The 17272-nt window shown below is 44.6% G+C and overlaps 5 protein-coding genes across 9 annotated transcripts in view; 3 read left to right on the plus strand and 2 right to left on the minus strand.

Moving 5' to 3' along the window:
- Positions 1-17272, plus strand: part of tmed5 (transmembrane p24 trafficking protein 5) — a 110208-nt gene that overhangs the window by 23447 nt on the left and 69489 nt on the right. The window lies entirely within an intron of this gene.
- Positions 229-3718, minus strand: mettl13 (methyltransferase 13, eEF1A lysine and N-terminal methyltransferase). The gene is made up of 9 exons (XM_057039051.1): positions 3473-3718; positions 2876-3148; positions 2332-2800; positions 2050-2249; positions 1743-1932; positions 1211-1366; positions 921-1133; positions 708-839; positions 229-577 (listed from the first exon to the last, which is right to left on the minus strand). The coding sequence occupies exons 1-9, from the start codon at positions 3623-3625 to the stop codon at positions 288-290; spliced, it is 2076 nt and encodes a 691-aa protein (XP_056895031.1). The 5' UTR covers positions 3626-3718; the 3' UTR covers positions 229-287.
- Positions 3837-5567, plus strand: itpa (inosine triphosphatase (nucleoside triphosphate pyrophosphatase)). The gene is made up of 8 exons (XM_057039160.1): positions 3837-3939; positions 4156-4213; positions 4315-4379; positions 4460-4533; positions 4621-4652; positions 4759-4871; positions 4942-5018; positions 5200-5567. The coding sequence occupies exons 1-8, from the start codon at positions 3877-3879 to the stop codon at positions 5330-5332; spliced, it is 615 nt and encodes a 204-aa protein (XP_056895140.1). The 5' UTR covers positions 3837-3876; the 3' UTR covers positions 5333-5567.
- rangrf (RAN guanine nucleotide release factor) lies at positions 6284-8592 on the minus strand. Its single transcript, XM_057039161.1, has 2 exons — positions 8256-8592; positions 6284-7973 (listed from the first exon to the last, which is right to left on the minus strand). The coding sequence occupies exon 2, from the start codon at positions 7965-7967 to the stop codon at positions 7386-7388; it is 582 nt and encodes a 193-aa protein (XP_056895141.1). The 5' UTR covers positions 7968-7973; positions 8256-8592; the 3' UTR covers positions 6284-7385.
- vamp4 (vesicle-associated membrane protein 4) lies at positions 8703-15199 on the plus strand. 5 transcript variants are annotated; one of them, XM_057039163.1, is made up of 9 exons: positions 8703-8935; positions 9676-9726; positions 10062-10163; positions 11447-11493; positions 11625-11675; positions 12502-12602; positions 13818-13897; positions 13978-14029; positions 14113-15199. In XM_057039163.1, exons 2-9 carry the CDS (start codon positions 9724-9726, stop codon positions 14136-14138), a joined length of 462 nt encoding a protein of 153 aa, XP_056895143.1. In that variant the 5' UTR covers positions 8703-8935; positions 9676-9723; the 3' UTR covers positions 14139-15199. The 5 variants fall into 5 exon arrangements, with proteins under 5 accessions (XP_056895143.1, XP_056895144.1, XP_056895147.1 ...); XM_057039164.1 differs by having other exon boundaries at positions 8736-8935; positions 9647-9726; XM_057039167.1 differs by lacking the exon at positions 9676-9726 and having other exon boundaries at positions 8736-8935; positions 10010-10163.

Here is a 17272-nt window from a genome sequence, read left to right on the forward strand (position 1 = left end):
AGTGGGAGACTCATCTACTGTAAATAACCCGCCTGGATTCTTTGGAAATGAGGGAGTGAGAGTCAATGGAGTGGGAACACTCAGCAAGTGAAAGTAAAAGCAGCCAATTCGCGTTATTGCAAAATAACGGAGAATTCATAGGAAATGAAATTCCTCATTCTGCAGTTAAGATTATATATATACTGAATATATATAGAGAGAGAGATCTAAGGGTTGACTACATCATAATATGGTAAAAATGATTTATTTTCCTTTCATTCAGGCATGTGAAATCAAATCGACACCTTTTACAATAATTTAAGGTCTTTTAACGACTCCACAATGTCTATATGCGGGCTGCTAGTTCCACTCCCGTCGAAGCGCAGCTTGTTCTGCAGACTTCTGGCTGCTTGGTTCAACGATGGAGGGTTGCAGATGGCCTCCGGGGACTTCTTCTCCTTGCGAGAGCAAAGGAGGACTTCATTGACGTCTTCGTCAATCTTTTTCAAGAGTATGGTTGGAAACAACGCATTGACACGCTCCAGCACGCCTTCCCGCAAGGCCACATTCCGGCAAACGAGGTTGAGTATGAATATTCCTGGTCCAGTGGCACACAGGTAGAAAAGAAGAAAACATAACACACAAATTAATGTTCATAAGGAATCCATTTTGTCTTGTGTTTCTTTTAAATTACATTGACTGTGAGAGAATGATCATATCTGCTGTACCTCTGGAAGTTAGAAGGTTATAGACTTTCTGCAGGAATGCGGTTTCCACAAAGGCAGGAGGAGGACCGCTCATTCCCACTGTGCTGTCTTTATTGTCAACATCGAACATTATCACGTCAAACAAACGTCCACCTGCAATATCAATAAATACGATCCATAAATATCGTCCTTGTTCCAGTTTTGTGTTTATTTTCTGCACAAGGTTTATCGAACCTTCTTTCTCAAGGGCACTGATGCGTTCAAGGCCATCCCCGATAGTGACAGTCAAACGGTCGTCAGGTCGGAATCCGAACCACTCCGTAGCAACCTCCAGCACAGTCGGGTCCAGTTCCACCGCCTCAACAGTAACGTTGGGCACAAAGTCCCGTAGAAACTGGGCCAGCGCTCCCCCACCAAGTCCCACCAGGAGCACTGACACAGGGTTGTCTGAGAGATGAAGGATAAGGATAAAGATGCTAGGTCAGTCTTCCCCATGAGAGTGGAATACGCAGGCATTAACTCACTTTTGTCTGGGGATGTTTCGAGCATGGCGAGACCGGCCACCATAATTTCTTGGTAGGAGAGGCAGAGGAAGCCACTCTCCACAGACAGAGAGGAAGAGGATATTGGAGCCGCTGTTGCCTTCACATTCTTTTTGTTTTTCTTCTTACTATTGGATGCTGCATAAACAACCACCAGAGCATTGTAAGAAAAATGCGATATCATAACGTAATAGTAGGAATAAGATTAACATTTATTGTGTTTTTAATGATTAGAATTCTTTAGGATTTACTACATTTTAGAATATTTAATACTTTTGTCTGGCTCGTTTAATAGGTGTCTGTCAGTACAGCTGTTAACATATAATAAAGACAATGATGCTTTTTCATTTCTCCATAGTAAATATCGATTTACTTAAATTAAAACATTTAATTACCCCTCTGCATAAGGCCGCCAGCTAACCAAAAATCAGGGTTGAATAGTTCACGAGAAAGAAAAAAAAAAAAAAAAAATCAGCAGAAAAGCATAAAAATGACCAAGATAAAAAGAACTAACCAGTAACTGAAGAGACAAGGCGGCTCTCGGACTGAACGATGGCAGTATTGGACAGGAAAATGAGTCTCCTATACAACTCTCCATCTTCCCCTCTGACATTCTCCACCAAATACTCCCCACTTAGTTTACTCACACCCCTGCTGACCTCCTCTCGCCAACCTAGGTTACCTCCAACTGATAGAAACGGCACCTTAGGGGCGCAAGAGTCCTCACATTAATACACAGACAAATGTTTATTAAAAACAATTAAAATGTTTTCATTTTCAATGCAAAAGAGCAACACTAAGAAGAAAGTCTGCTCGTTCACCTGCTGGTTAGGTGGCATTGCTGGCGGTGCCAGATCCATCACCATTGGAGAAAGTTCTGACTGGACAGCTTGCATATCTGTGTACTCTTGATTTCTGTGCATTGTAACAACAACCAGGCGGCGAAAATTAGCACTAGCTGCTAACTGCTTTTGACCCTCACTGGAGCTGTACAGCCAGGCTGTCTCACTGCCTTGAGGCACTGAAAAGAAGGGGAAATATGCTTAACAATTGTGGAAGCATCCAAAAAAACACAAATTTAGTAATACAGCGAGAATGCTCACCAATAAAAATAGCAAAATGATTTGACTTTGGCACCTTGGCACCTGGGGCACAGTCTTGCACTGTGAGAGTGTATCTAGGAAGGCCAGTCTTGGTGTGGCAGAGGGTGAGTGAAACATTTGAGCTGGCATCTGTGCCTGTACGCAGTCTTTTTTTCAAGACTGAGTAGGCCTGGTGCTCCCTCACAGTTGACAGCAGCTCCGATACCTGTGTAAGGCGAATAGGGGTCCCATCGTCCCCAATACACATCTCCAGAATAGGTGAAGGCATCGGTTGACGGAATTTGGTGCAAACCAGAACAAATACGGGGAGAGCAAAAGAGTTCTCCCCAATGCCACTTTCCTCCAACAAGCAGTGGAGCCTCACGGCCCACCCCAGCTGCACAAAGTGTTCCACAGCCAATTTGATCACACTCTCCTGAGCCAATGTTATACAGATGTATCGACCACCAACACTCAAGACACGACCCACCTGCAGACACAATCAAACTGCAAAATTTATCTCCTACTTCACATTTGGTGAAAATATCGACCGCGAGGCTCTCACCTCAGTCAGCATCTTCCTTGCAAGTGCGCCCTCTTCTTCAGATGCCATGGCATCCAATGTGCCCTTGTCTAAAGCTGCCTGGAAGCTAGCATCATCATATGGAGTCTCTGTGGCATCCACCTTCTGAAAGGTTAAGTCTGGCCGGCGTTCTGAATTCCGCTGATTCATATGGGTCACTACTGTCTCACTTATGTCAATATTGGTTAACTGCTTGTAGCCAACATCATACAGCTGCTCGCTAAGCTCAGAGTTACCACAACCAACCACCAACACCTGAAAATCAGAGGGACAGCGATGGTTATTTAATATGTGCTTTATAAATAACTTGTAGATTGAATTAGTATAAATTAACTACGTGCAGAGGGAGTATACTAACTTTAGCATGTCTCTACTGTTATTTACTTGGTAAATAAACGTGAAATCTGTAGGGTTTTTCGTGTTTATTGCTGTTCAATGATTTTAATTGGACGGGGCAATAATTATTACAAAACTGGATACTGGGGGAACTAGGCAAAATTAAACTGCGGTATATTTGGTTGATAGAGCGAGGGGTTGCATAAGTATAGTCCCTGTACATTGATCTATACGGTATCTTACCTTATGCTGGATTTTGATATATTTGTGGAGTACGCCGCAGAGTTTGTTGTAATCTCCATACCACTCAAAAGACTTGTCTCCGCGCTTCTTAAAGAATCTTTCCCAATAGTCTGCAGAGCTGAATTCCTCTGCAGTGCGAGGTAAAAGACTCATTTCGGCAACAACACAAGTTACTATGGTTTAGGAGCGTTTGCATAGGAGTACACTTTTCCACATGTCACCTGCTTATTTTTTAAGTCGGACAGTTTTGTTTGTAGCACCAATCGCTGATTGGACAGATTTGTACTGGGCGGGGTTATTCACGGCATGATAATTGGCTGAGGTTCTTGGCGATAAATTAATTGGCTGTTGCTGACCCGGAAGTATGTGGTCCGTTTGTCTTAGTCCTCCGGGTGTTTGCCACTATGGCTGTGCCAGCAGGAAGATCGGTGGTTTTCGTAACTGGAAATGCAAAAAAACTTGAAGAGGTAAAAGAGACCCATTTTTGAGATTAACGAGAATATTTAAGTTTGCATGTCTATCTATCCAGCTTTTTTTTTTACTCGTTGCCTTTACCTTTCGTTGCCTGCTAAATATAGACAGGGACTGTTATCTAAACTGAAAGCAGAGCTCTTCTTCTTATTTTTGTAGAAAACGTCCAAATTAATTTTATATCTGACTCTCCGTTTTGTCACTCCTATCAGGTCATTCAGATCCTGGGAGACAGATTTCCCTACAAACTTGTCTCAAAAAAGATTGATTGTAAGTATGATAAAAGATTTCAGAATAAAAAGAATCATTGGTAGAATAAAAAAAACACACACACACACAATCAAAGTTGACGTAATTAACTTTCAATGAAGTGCCTGAATACCAAGGAGAGCCTGATGAGATTTCCATACAGAAGTGTAGAGAGGCTGCTAAAGAGGTACTATTGCTCGATAGTGACACAAAAAAGAATCTATGCATAGCTGTATTTAATTACTAACAATATGGTGTCTACTTCAGATCGATGGACCAGTCATAGTGGAGGACACCTGTCTATGCTTCACAGCATTGGGAGGACTGCCTGGTCCTTATATGTTAGTGTAACGACTTCAACATAATGCTGTTGTATCATTAAAGTTGTATTTGATACGATTAACTACCATTAACTTTTTTTTATGTAGAAAATGGTTCCTGGATAAGCTCAAGCCTGAAGGTAAGTGTGTTAATAGATTAGATTAGAACAGTATATGTGGACACTTGCATCTAATAGATGAATGGAGCTGATCATCACATTTAAAACCATTTATGATTATTTTTAGGTTTGTACAAACTCTTGACTGGATTTGAAGATAAATCAGCTTGGGCTCTTTGTACGTTTGCTTTTTCCGCTGGCAAAGATGAACCGGTGCAGCTCTTCAGAGGGAAAACGGAGGTAAGAACCTCAGGACTCTGCCTGTGTGTATGTGTCTGTCTATTTACACATTAATATTTTATGTTTTAAGGGACGAATTGTGGAACCCAGGGGGCCTCGTGACTTTGGGTGGGATCCTTGTTTCCAGCCAGATGGATACGACAAAACGTAAGGGCCCTTTTTCCAGAATTACCACAAGGGGGAGCCAGAGATCAGTATATTTGGTCGAAGAACGAAACGTCCACAAACCTAAATGCGCCAGTGTGAAGCTGAATACTAGTGTTTAAATACTAATGTATTTTTTTAGCAGTGTTGACATGTCCATACTTACCACTCCTCTCATCTGTAGATATGCTGAACTCCCAAAAGAAGTGAAGAATTCTATTTCGCACCGGTTCCGGGCTCTGGCTGCAATGTCTGAATACTTCTCCCAAAACAATGATACCTCACCAGAGAGCAAGAAGAAGAAGCAGGACGATTGACGAAGTAAAATATATTAAAATTCAGGGTGATGGACTGCATCTGACAAAGATATGGGCACACCTCTCATTAATGGAAAGCAATATTTCCTATTTTTAGGGACAAAAAAACAATTAGAAACGGTTTAGCTTTTTTTTTTTTTTTAAAGATGTGTGCTTTTAGAATCGGCAACAGAGTGGGTTTCAAACAATGTCACTTTTACCTCATTTTCAATAAATTATCAACTTCTGAATAACATTTTAACTTTGAAATTGTATCTAAATGTTATAATCCAGGTTATTTTGTATATGACAGACATATATTATTTTAATTGTTAGACAGTGGGTCCCTCAAAGGAGGCTCAGTAAATGATATGCTACATGAAAACAGGACCTCCGGAGTCCTGATGAGAGCAGCAGACCACTCTGTGGCAGAGCCTGCGTCTCTGAAGGAGCAGGGCGGGGGGTACATGCACAGCAGTGATAACAGCGGTCGTACGGATAACAAACGACTGTGGGGCTCTCTGAGCAGGAAGCATGAATTCCCCCCAGATCTCCTGAAATGCACAAACACATGCAGCATCTTAGCAACACTTTTTAAAGTGGAAAAAAGCAAAGGTTTCTAGTTATTAACATGGTTAATAATGAGGGTGCACCAAGGTACGCAGCTTTAAAAATGACTAAACTCAACCCACTTCATGTTCAGACCTCCCATATAGATTGTAGACCTTAGGACGTAACACAATGTTGTTAAAAGGAACAGGAAAGGTGCATTTATCTTCGCCTCATCAGTCAGCCAGGATTTTCTTTTAGCGTGGAAGGTGAGTGGCAGACATTGGGTCATTAGAAGTCAAAGACATCGCCTATAAAGGCTTCCTGCATTCTTCCTTCGTGACTTAAAGTCAACATACTTGCTGTCAGTACCACATAATTCAGTGGAAACCATTGTAAATTACTGACAGAATCATCTGATGGTTCCATCCAGGCCTCCAGTTACAATAATGAACTGTTTTAATGCACATAGACAGTTGTGTAGTTCTATTTGTGCTCGTTTCAGACCAATCCACTAAAACTAATCCGATACACATCCTTATGAAAACAAACATTTCTTTGTGCCTTGGAGCTTCTTTTCATCTTAATCTCTTGTTTTCTGCAGATAAAAACTAAAAATACACTCTAAGACTGTTGACCACTGTCATGTTTACACACGGCAAGTATCATAAGACACAGAGATGATGTCCATCGCAATATCCTGGTATCCACCTGGTATCCTACCCAGATATCCAAAATCTGTTAATCTAACAGCCCTTGTATGAAGTGTAAAGCTTTCTTTGGCTGTTAAAAGGAGGATGGAATGTTCTGGAACAGTGAGAGGAAAGGATGTCTGACGTTATGACATTTTAATTCTCAACGATTGCGCCACCAGATGAGAAGGGCTTGATGCGGCTTTGTTAACACAGGCTGTACTTCCTCTTATTTATACAATTTGTCTGAATATCCCCAATATGATCAAGCCAAAAGATTGAGGATAGATATTCTGTATCGTGTACGGTATTACTCAAGAATTCCAATATATTAGATGGCTTCTTTTGACTTCAGAGGTACAATTATAAAGGGTCGGTATCTGCTCAATGCGCCACAAAGTCAGTGCAGAAAATGCTGAAAGTCACTGAATATTACACATTCCTGATGGGCTTTTCCACCCCTCTATTAACTGTTTATGAAGCTATTAAAGAGTGTCTCCATTCCAACAGGTTTAGACTCCACAACAAAAGCTGTATCTATTATATCCCTTGCCTCTTTGTACCAGATCTTCCTAACAGGTCTTTGATGTGGACTCGAAGGATTTTAGACAGAGAGTGATGTGGTGAGGAACAGAAGAACAAAAACTTTGCCAGCCTATGACATTTATTTGTCTTGAATGGTCACAAAATAGAACATCTTTATCATCACGTACATGTCCGATGAACATCCATTCGTCACAAAAACTGCTCAAGCACACAATATGAAAGAACCAGAACCTTTGCTGGAGGACGACTCTGATGTAGATATCAGAGTCCACATCAAGAAGTTTTTTCTACCCAAACAACCCCGGGTTGTGTAGAGTCAGGGTCTGCAGCAAACGCTGGAAGTCCAGCACTGTCCACGGCTCTCTGTGCGTCTCCACTGAAGCAGCGCTGCTGCTCTCGGGATTGATCCTCTCTGGGTCATTGAACGTCACCAAGATCTCTGTGGAGAACTGGGGCAAGCGGAACAGGCCGAGGTGAAGGGTCACCATGTTCCTTGCCTCTTCATTAAATTTAGAAACACACTGCGTCCCAGTCAGCATCCAGGCCGTGCTGCAGTCAGACAGGGACACCTCAGACTTGGACAAGGGTACCACATTTGTTACCTCGAACGCACCCGCCGCTAAAGCTTTATTGCTACTTGCTATATCTTCAAAGTGATATTTGGCAGCATCCTGGTCTTCCACCTGTCCCTGGTACTCAACCAGCTCCACAATCAGGCTCTGGTCGGTGTGTGGGTGGGCAAACACCTCTTGGTTGTCTGGGATCTCCCTCAGGTCGCTGATGTCCGTGGCGCTGGAGGGAATCGCGGCCGAAAGCGCTCCACCGAACAGCGGGCGCGTCTGTGCCGCGCTGCCGCCAGCACCCTCCATGAGCAGCTGTGGAAACAGTCAACACACAACAATCTACTTTAACTAGATCTAAGAAGCAACACGACCTTTACTGTTATATGAACTTGATTGATAACGTCATAAGATAGATTGTACGAGGACCGTTTTCTGAAACAGGTTCTTTTTCTTTTTATATTTTATTCTAGCCAGATCAACACTGCTGCCCCCTACCGGCGGGAGAGACGTAAAACAGACAGTGACCCAACCTGTGTGGAAAATAAAAACTACCAGCGTTCGAAAATCAGCGCCAGTCAAGTAAAATACACTTACACGGATTTCTCCCAGCTACTTCGACGAGTGCGGGGGTCTCGGTCCTCCTAAAGATGTTTATGATAACTTCCTGTTCAGGTGGAACGGACGGAGAAGCAGCGTTGCCTTCTTCCGAACTTAACTCTGGCGATTTTTCCAAAGCGTCTTTGCGATAAATCTAGCGACTTTTTCTGGTGTTGAAGGCTTTTCTGCTGTTTCAGAGACTACTGCGAAAGCACGTTCTGCCGTTCCCGGCCTCACCGAGCATGCGCAACCCTGCACGCACCCCTGGCTGGTGACGCGAGAAAAAAACAACAAAACAGCTTAATATGTATCATTCAAAACAGTTGTTTTTGCTCTTTTTTTGGCTGACAGGGCATTATCATTCTCGCTATTACACTAACGTAAATAAAATAAACTACGCAGATTGGATGTTGACGTCAGTTGACGACGTCCAGCGACCGTTTGAACAGCCAATAGCGTCATTCGTTATTGGGGAGTTGGCAGCTCCCGGCACTGGTATCCCGATACCGTCCAGAATGACGTCCGCTTGTCATCACCAGGGCAGCACTGGAAACGAAATGAGATGAGAAACAGAACTTCTTCAATCCACCACGAACCGCTAATATAGAGGAGGGGGGAGTACAAGTCCGTTTGCGTCCGTCCCCCACCTCCGGCGAGCATCAAATCGAAGGAAACGGGTAATAAGCTGCGTTAGCATCCTTAGCTTAGCTTAATTTAGCTTAGCGTAGGTAACATTGTCAACGAAATAAAAGGGCTGAGTCGTCAAGGTAACGCAGCTATTAGCTATCAATTTGGACGGTTATATGAGGCCCTTTTGTAGTAGCTTATATTGTATATGATTAAACTGGACCATTAAATGGTGAATGTACAGCTTCAGGTACTTACATGATTATAAGATAACAGGTAAACAAGCTACATTAATCAAAAACAATAATGTTTGGTTTTCTGTAGGGGGGGCTGGCTTCTAGTCCCTTTAGGAATGAATGAGGACGAGTGTAGCATCAGTAATATGTTAAAACATCGACTATATTGTGACAAATGCATTGTTTTCCACCTTCACTGGATCAATCAAGTAGATATTGCATTAGTTTCTTATTTAGAATTATTAAAAAATGTATCACTGTAATCATCCCTAAACAGTTTGGATTTTTGTTAAACCCACAGGTTCATTAATTCCTTGTACGTCAACGGATTTCACAATCATTTTGATATTCTACTCACTACTGTATTGAGGTGAATGTTAGATATTCGCTCTAGAGTTCTCTCTGCAATACTAACCTGGAAGACCTTTGCTTCTCTTTTGCTTTTTTCCTCTGTCTTTCTCCACCCTGCGTCAGATCGAATTCACCTCTTCTCTGTTTACTGGGTTCTCTTCTGGGCATTATAAGGCTTTTTATTCCTCTAACATATTGCCAAGAAACGGACACTGCTGAGAAAGCCACATTGTCCGGCTGAACTGGATTCAATGGTATATGTTTGTGAGTGTGTGTGTGTGTGTGTGTGTGTGTGTGTGTGTGTGTGTGTGGTGTGTGACCTTTCCCAATGGGTCTTGTTTTATGTCCCAAGTTCTGTACCACAGAGGCACTTTGAGGAACCTATATGTCATGTAGAACGCTTTACAGCAAAAACATAAGCTGTTTTTTAAAAGGATGCCATTAGTACAACTTTGGTGCACATGGGAGCATTCTGACAGTCGTAACTTGTTTAAAGTGTTTGAAGGATTAACTGTGTTTGTCTATTATGGATTTCAGAGCAGTTCAGGGCTTCACAGACGTCCTCTTTTTGTCCTGTCTTCTCCTAAAGAGGGAGCCAGATCACGAGGAGCAGCCTGACGACAACATGCCCCCCAAGTTTAAGCGGCACCTCAATGATGACGAGGTCACGGGATCGATTCGGAGTGAGAGGGTGAGACGCGACTGCAGAAGTGGTGATGTTTGTGGTTTGGCTGCAGTTATTCCTGTTATCTGCTCTGATTGATTAGCCAGACTTTACAACCTTATAAAAACTGTTGACTGCAGTTTCATATCTCCCACAGCACATTTTTGTCTTGAAGAATAAAATGAAATATATGCTTAAATGAGCATTTAAATACAAAAAGCTATTACTTAAAAACTGCACATTGAGCAAGATGCTGAACCCCAACACTAGTGTGTCTTTGGTGTAACCTTGGAAAATCCTCGACTTTTTAAAGATAACTTTAAAAGCTCTATATAAATACGGTTTAGTAACCGTCCATAGAAGAAGTAAACACCATCCAGGAAATTGAAGCGGGTAAACACTGTAAAAGTAATTAAGTGTAGTTTGTTTTCCATTCTGCATTAATCCCCAAATTAGTTCAGAAGTAAAGGAATCCAGAAATGGGGGAATTCAACAGACTCCTGTAACCAAATGCCTGCTGCTTATTAAAGCCATCCTTCCATCCCACCCACCTGCACCTTCCCCGTCTCCACATCGTTCCTGTGTTTCATCTGCGGTTCTTCCTTGTAATCCTTCTTGTTATTGTGTTTAAATGGGATCAAAGCTGAGTTTACAGAGTCTCCCACCATCTTCTTCTCTCTTTTTGGGCTCCTTTTACGGCCCTGCCTCGTGTTCTCTGATAATAGCTCCCAGTTCTCCCATATGATTCCTCTTTCCAATAGTCAACAGCATTAACGTGTTGGTCCCTGAGCTTTGAGGGGACTTAATGTCCACCGTCCTCACAGGCTTCTTGACAAAGATTTGAACAGAAAATGAAACAGCTGTATTGGCTCAGCATGTGCAGACCCCTACCAATATTATTATTTGCTGGTTATCGTTCTTCAGATCTTGACGACGCCCTGCTGACTTCAGATAATCCTCCATAAAAAGGGAGATCTTACAGTACCTACTGACCCTGTCTGCCAACCAGTGAGGCTGGGGGCAACTGCCTGGATCCCCCTGATCTAATGCAGATTTAATGCAGTTACAAGCGATCTCCACACAAAAGTTCACCCAGAGACATAAGAGAGGCCTTTATGATCAGCTTCAAGACGATTCTTTAACCGATTAGGCAAGAAAATGGAATCAAAAGTTAGATTTTTAGAAGAATCGGACGAGATTTTGTGTTTGATGGACACCAGATCCGGCACATCACCACAAACACGCTCTCCTGGTGACGGGGACGCCTCCAGTAATCATTTAACATGGAGATCAATCTCTCTGTTTTACAGAGGAACCTGCTGGAGGAAGACTCAGATGAGGAAGAAGACTTCTTTCTGTAAGTTTGCGTGATACCTTGTGTTCCAAATACATTTTACCAGGTTACGTTGAAACTAGCAAAGTTCAAAAGCATTGAAGGGAGAATAATATAAATCTGAAATCACAGCTTCTTTAATATGTGTTTTGCAGGCGAGGACCCACGGGGCCCAGATTTGGACCTCAGAATGACAGGATGAAGCAGTAAGTTCTGCTTTCTGTTTTGCTGTTACGCAACCCCGGCCTGTCGTGTTTACCAGGAGCTTTAAGTTGTGTAAGAGAGGCCATTATTGGTTGTGTAACACTCCCAGTATATCGGCCCGTCCCTGTTCATTTGGTTTCCAGTCAGGGTTTGCCAGAGAGCAGAGAAGGCCATTGTTGAGACAATTTGGCCCACACAGTTGTTTCCCCATGCTCTGCTCATACTCTTGACAGTTTGTCATTGTGAGCGCAGGAAACCAGATGCCATCGCTGCTCAATCCAAGAATGTTGTTTGTTGATTCGCCCAGACTCCTCTGCATCGCTCCAAACCCTAATCCCCCCCTACCCCCCCGGTCACGTCTTTGCCATGTGTTTGTGTGTTGGTGGTGGCCCATGTGTCGTCCTCATTGTGTTTCTTTAAAAATCTGGCTTTATTTTGGCAGTCCCAGTATGACTGCTGCAGTGAGTAATCATGTTTAAGTCCAAGGCTGATGGGGTGCAATTAGGGTATTACTGATGGAAAATCTGATCCCTTGTTGGAGGAAACAAACTACTTTTTTCTTGTATCTGACTTAAGAGTCTCAACCTTTTTGGTTTCCCCGCCAATGTCCTCTCACACTCCGATCGTCTGTCCTTAAGAGAGGTACTGGAATTACACCTAAATCGTAAAAAGGCCTTTTTACCGCTGGCCAACTGGACAGAGTTAAACACAGAAAGGGGGATTTTGGGATATCAGGTGTTTGAGAGCACAAAGAAGTTATGATTCCTTAACAAATGATACCATTAAGCACTTGTGACTCATGTCTGCTTTTCCCACTTGTGTCCCCAGGGTGCAGTCGCAGGTGGATGAGGTCATCGACGTGATGCAGGAGAATATTTCCAAGGTGATAGAGAGAGGCGAGCGCCTCGATGACCTCCAGGATAAGTCGGGTGAGTGGCCACAGCCGGGGTCAGCACGTGTTGTTGTGAGCAAGTCCACAAGGGAAATGTAGGCAACGGCATCTATATTCAAACATCCTATTTAATGTTAATGTTTAGGTTCCTCTAGATGCTGCGCTTATTGTTGTCAGCATAACTATCCTCACTCTCTGGAAGAGAAAACGGTCAGTTTGCAACTTTGTGGAGCCTTTTATGTAATGTGAGTCTGTTTTCAATAGACAAGCATCACTAATGAGGTCAGTTCAAGGTCTGGAAACAGCCTTTTGAATGTGCTAGAAAAATAGAGCTGCAGTTCACCGTTTAAAACATGTAATCTGTTAATCAGTGGATGCGCAGAGAACTCCAGCAGCACTCATGCAGCTAATGTCTTCCAGGCTCAGTCATGTTTACTCCAGCAGCATCCAAGTATAGAGATGCATTCAGTAGCTTTGATTTCAGATGTGTATCTGAAACCATCGCGGTGATCTTGCACTCCACACCCCACTTGGGACATTTTCAATGTGTTCTACACATGGTTGAATCGGCAGTAGCTCGCTAGCAGCGATTCAGAGACACGCGCGGGTCTTCCAGTTCCGCCTGTCCTCCCCTATCCTGCTTTGTGGATGAGGAGAGGCGCTCGTATCATTAGGGCTCATCGAGACATCCACGCAGATGTTGTGTAACCTCGACCAGCACACGTGGATCACACGTGTTCGCTCTTCTGTCTGAGGGTTTGCTTCGGGTTTTGATTGACGTTCTCGGTCGGCTAACCTATAAATTCCTCCACGTTAACGAGCATCTCCGCAGAGGGCTCGTCTGGGCACTTCACGTCTGTAACACGCACACGGATGGCCAAGTGGCACACACATGTCAGCGACTCGTGCCTCTCTGCAGGCTCAGCAGTTCCCTGTAAGGTCCCGAAACATCAAGTATCTAAGAGACAAAGAAGGGGAACGGCGGGGGCGAGGTTTTTTGGACAGCGTTGTTATGACAGAGACAGAAGGGAAAAGGCCTGAACCAAAGTTTGTATGTTCATTAACTCCATCGCAATGATCTCAGGCTTACATAACCAACACCTTCCAAACACGCCGAGGCACTTAAACCACCATCAAAACGGGCAAAGTAATGTTTACATAGCAGTTAACGGTTTCCTTCTCTCTCTTTTTGCCAATTTGTTGTCCTGCCCGCATGCGCTCCCATCTGTGCTGCGGCTGTGCGCTGATCCAGAGAGCCTGTCGGACAACGCGTCGGCCTTCAGTAGCCGAGCCAAACAGCTGCACAGGAGGATGTGGTGGAGGGACATGAAGGTGAGGCGTTCGTCTCACTAGTGCCACGCGCGTCGGCGTTTGTCCTCATTTGCAGCTCACTGGTGTCGCTCTTTCCGCAGATGAAGCTGATTATCGCCCTGGTCGTGTTCGCCCTCCTGCTCATCATCATAAGTGAGTGTCTGGTACAGATAGAGTCGGACACTTTACGTCTAACTCGTGCACCTGCTAAAACGGACTTTTCTTTCCCCATTCAGTTCCCGTGATCCTCCGATATCGCTAATGTCCAGTTAGCGGAGGACGGAGAGAGGACCTGTCTCTTCTTCCTCTTCTTCCTCCGTCCCTTCACACTGTTCTGTACTCCCACAAGGGGGCGCCTGCCAGCATCCATCTGGCCTCAATTTGCCCTTGGTTCAGGTCTTATCATTGGTATGTTCACACTAATCTGCTGTGAGATCAGCACGAAGGCTGGGTTTGATCCCCGATTTATGGAATACGGAGCGCAGTAGAAACGAGGGACTTTCACTGCAGTTTCTGAGAAAAGTCAACCCTCCAGTCAAGGTGAAAGATTCCATTTCACGGAATGTAATATAAACCCCGTCATCGCCTGGACAACAGGGAAGCTCCAGGTTATCCTGCTCCATTTAGGTAGATACTGTAAAGGCAGCGTTTATGAATGTAGATGCTGCTGCCTCTTAGTGGGAACGAACCACTCGTGTGGTGTTGGTCTGGAACCACCGAGGCTCGTGTGTCTGCTGCAAAAGTGCGTCACGCGTCAGGATGGCGTTTCCCCCGATGGGCGCCTGCCATAGTGAAAGGGTTTAGTAAAGAAAAGCATCTGTTCCCACAGCATCCTGCCTATTCTACCCCATCAATCTCTGCGCTCACGTTTCCTGCTGCTTCCTCACGGTCTTACTCTACAGTTGGAACACACACGCACACATACACGCACACCACGAATGTGCTCGAGACTTCAACATTTCTCCCAAATCATCTTTGCCCGTAGGTCCAGGTCCACTTGGGTCTCGGCTTTCCTTTTTGCACCAAACACTCGTTCTCATGGCTCTCTTGGGTTATGATGCTGCATTTATTTATAATTTGTGTATTTCTGACAGAACTGCTGCATTGTTTCATCCTATTTATGAAGGTTTAAGGGAATCATAACAGGTTGTCTGGGTTAATAACATATGTAATTGCACACCCCAACTGTTATTTTTATTATTCTGATTGTAATTTATTTTAGCTGTAAATATCGACTGTGACGATGTACATTGGCCTGGCTTTGCATTGGAAGACTGTGACATAAAGATCCGTTTGGCTCCTGAATAAAAGGATTTTAAACCACATTTGTCTCTTCTTCTTAGAAGCAAAGCAACATCGGTACAGAGACAGATGCAAATCTCGATGGAAAGCTGGATGAGGGGAGTAGAAAAGCTCTCTCTCTCTCTCTCTCTCCTCTCTCTCTCTCTCTCCTCTCTCTCTCTCTCTCTCTCCCTCAGGGGTCTGGAAGCGACACTGACAGTTCCACCTTTTGTCCGAGCCAGATGAAAACCGCCCCGTTTTTGGGCCATTGACCTTTGGCTTTTCGCTTCTACTTGTGATCACAGCAAGAACTTTTAGGACGCCCTGCATCAAACTGGAGCCCCATAACCTTAGACCCCATCGTGTCTGTTGCTCCTGTGGTGTGGAACTACACGCAGGCGTCGTCAGCTGCCTCCATTTTTGTTGATATTTACGTCACACGTGATGGGAAGCATTGTCTGGAGGATTATGGGTAATAATAGCCAGGTCAGCGTGCTGAAACAGAATAATTCTGAAGCAGCCTGAGCCTCTACACGCCTGCACTGAGCATCTGGACATAATGTCTTTCCAGTCCTCTAACTGGTCGTCCAGTATGTGGCTGGGAACGTAGAACCCATGTTTGGCCCAGCTTCAAAAGGTGCACAGTCCTGTTGCGTCCTATCTGTCACTGTCTCGCGGCGATCCTTCAGCCCAGTTCGAGGTCCACAGCGTTTTGGAATCGGGTTTTAATATTCAGCGGTCTCCAAACCCCTGATGGACCTTCGGGTGTCTTTTCTGTCCACTGGGGCCATAAATGTCTGATTGATGGAGCTGCGGTGACAGTTGACTTTTGGGACCTTCTCCCGTCTCTGGGGCTCAGCCCAGTGACTATTGTGTTCTTCTTAATGGTTCTAATGGTTCTACTTTCTTTGAGTTGTCCAGGGGACATTTCTGTCCTGTTTGCGCAACGCTGCCACCCCAACGTGACCTCTTATCCAGTTGGATTTTATGCCTGTTCTGGGGATAGAAGCAGTTATTCAAACCCCATGAAAGAGACCCTCGGAAGAGAAGAGTGGACACACAGCTGTCCAGCGGAGGATTTGGACTGTGGACAGATGGGCGTGTTGGAGAGAAAGTCAAGAATAAATCTGATAAAGAGTTCTTTCTCCGCATTAACTGGGATTCCAGTGAAAACAATACTCATCCTTGGTTTTTCCATTTCTCTTGAATTTCCCCGAGGTCTTGGGCTCTTACGCCCATCTTTTTTCTTTTGATCATTTGTTCCATCCTCCCTTTCACGTGTCCTACCTTCCTCCCTCTCGCCACTTTCTCATTGTTCAGTTATTTCCTGTCAGGGGATCTAACCGGAGTCAGAGGCTTGAAATGCGCCCGTGTATCCATCTGCCTTACAAATGAGAGGCTTGTCTGATAAATCACATCTCTCTCGGGCATCAGTCGCTTTTATTCAGTACACAAGAGTCAACAGAAGTTGAAGCTTGACCCCAACGGTGGAGAGGAAGTGCGCTCTTTTTAGGCCCACGCTTCCGCTCGTCTCCTTTCCTTCCCTGCGCCACACTGCCCTCTGACCTCCATGAAGTGAGGCATGTGGGTCAGGTGACGTTTTAGGTTTTAGGGTGACCCAGCACGTCAGCAGAGGTCAGCAGAGGTCAGCAGAGGTGGATGCAAGCAGATGGAGCACCCAGGACTTTAGGAACTCCAGCAAACAGGCAGGAGATGAGGAAACTGAGTGCGTGCGTGCGTGTGTGTGTGTGTGACTGCACACCTGCTGTGTCCTCGCGTGCATGTCCGTTGGTCTCGCTTTCATATCTTTCGTCCCCCCCTCTCTGAAAATAAACAAGAGATCATCCCTCCCACGTGACCGCAGACGTGCGCCTCGCTGTGATGCTGAGCTAAAGAGAAAAAGACCCCTGAGACGAGAAACAGACTCAGACTGGCAGTGGCAGCAGGGATGGGGGGGGGTGGGGTGGGGGGGGGCTCTGGGAGGTATCCCGCCCCCCTTCGCATTTAATTAAATCCAAATGTCTAAATAAGTCGCGAGGGAGGCTTCAGAACACACATAAACCAGGCTCGGCCAGGCTCCCTGGTCTCCCCCAGTCAGGGTCGGGTGTCCGGTCA

Source organism: Takifugu flavidus, chromosome 7 (assembly GCF_003711565.1).
Source record: "Takifugu flavidus isolate HTHZ2018 chromosome 7, ASM371156v2, whole genome shotgun sequence".
Classification (NCBI taxonomy): Eukaryota; Metazoa; Chordata; class Actinopteri; order Tetraodontiformes; family Tetraodontidae; genus Takifugu; species Takifugu flavidus.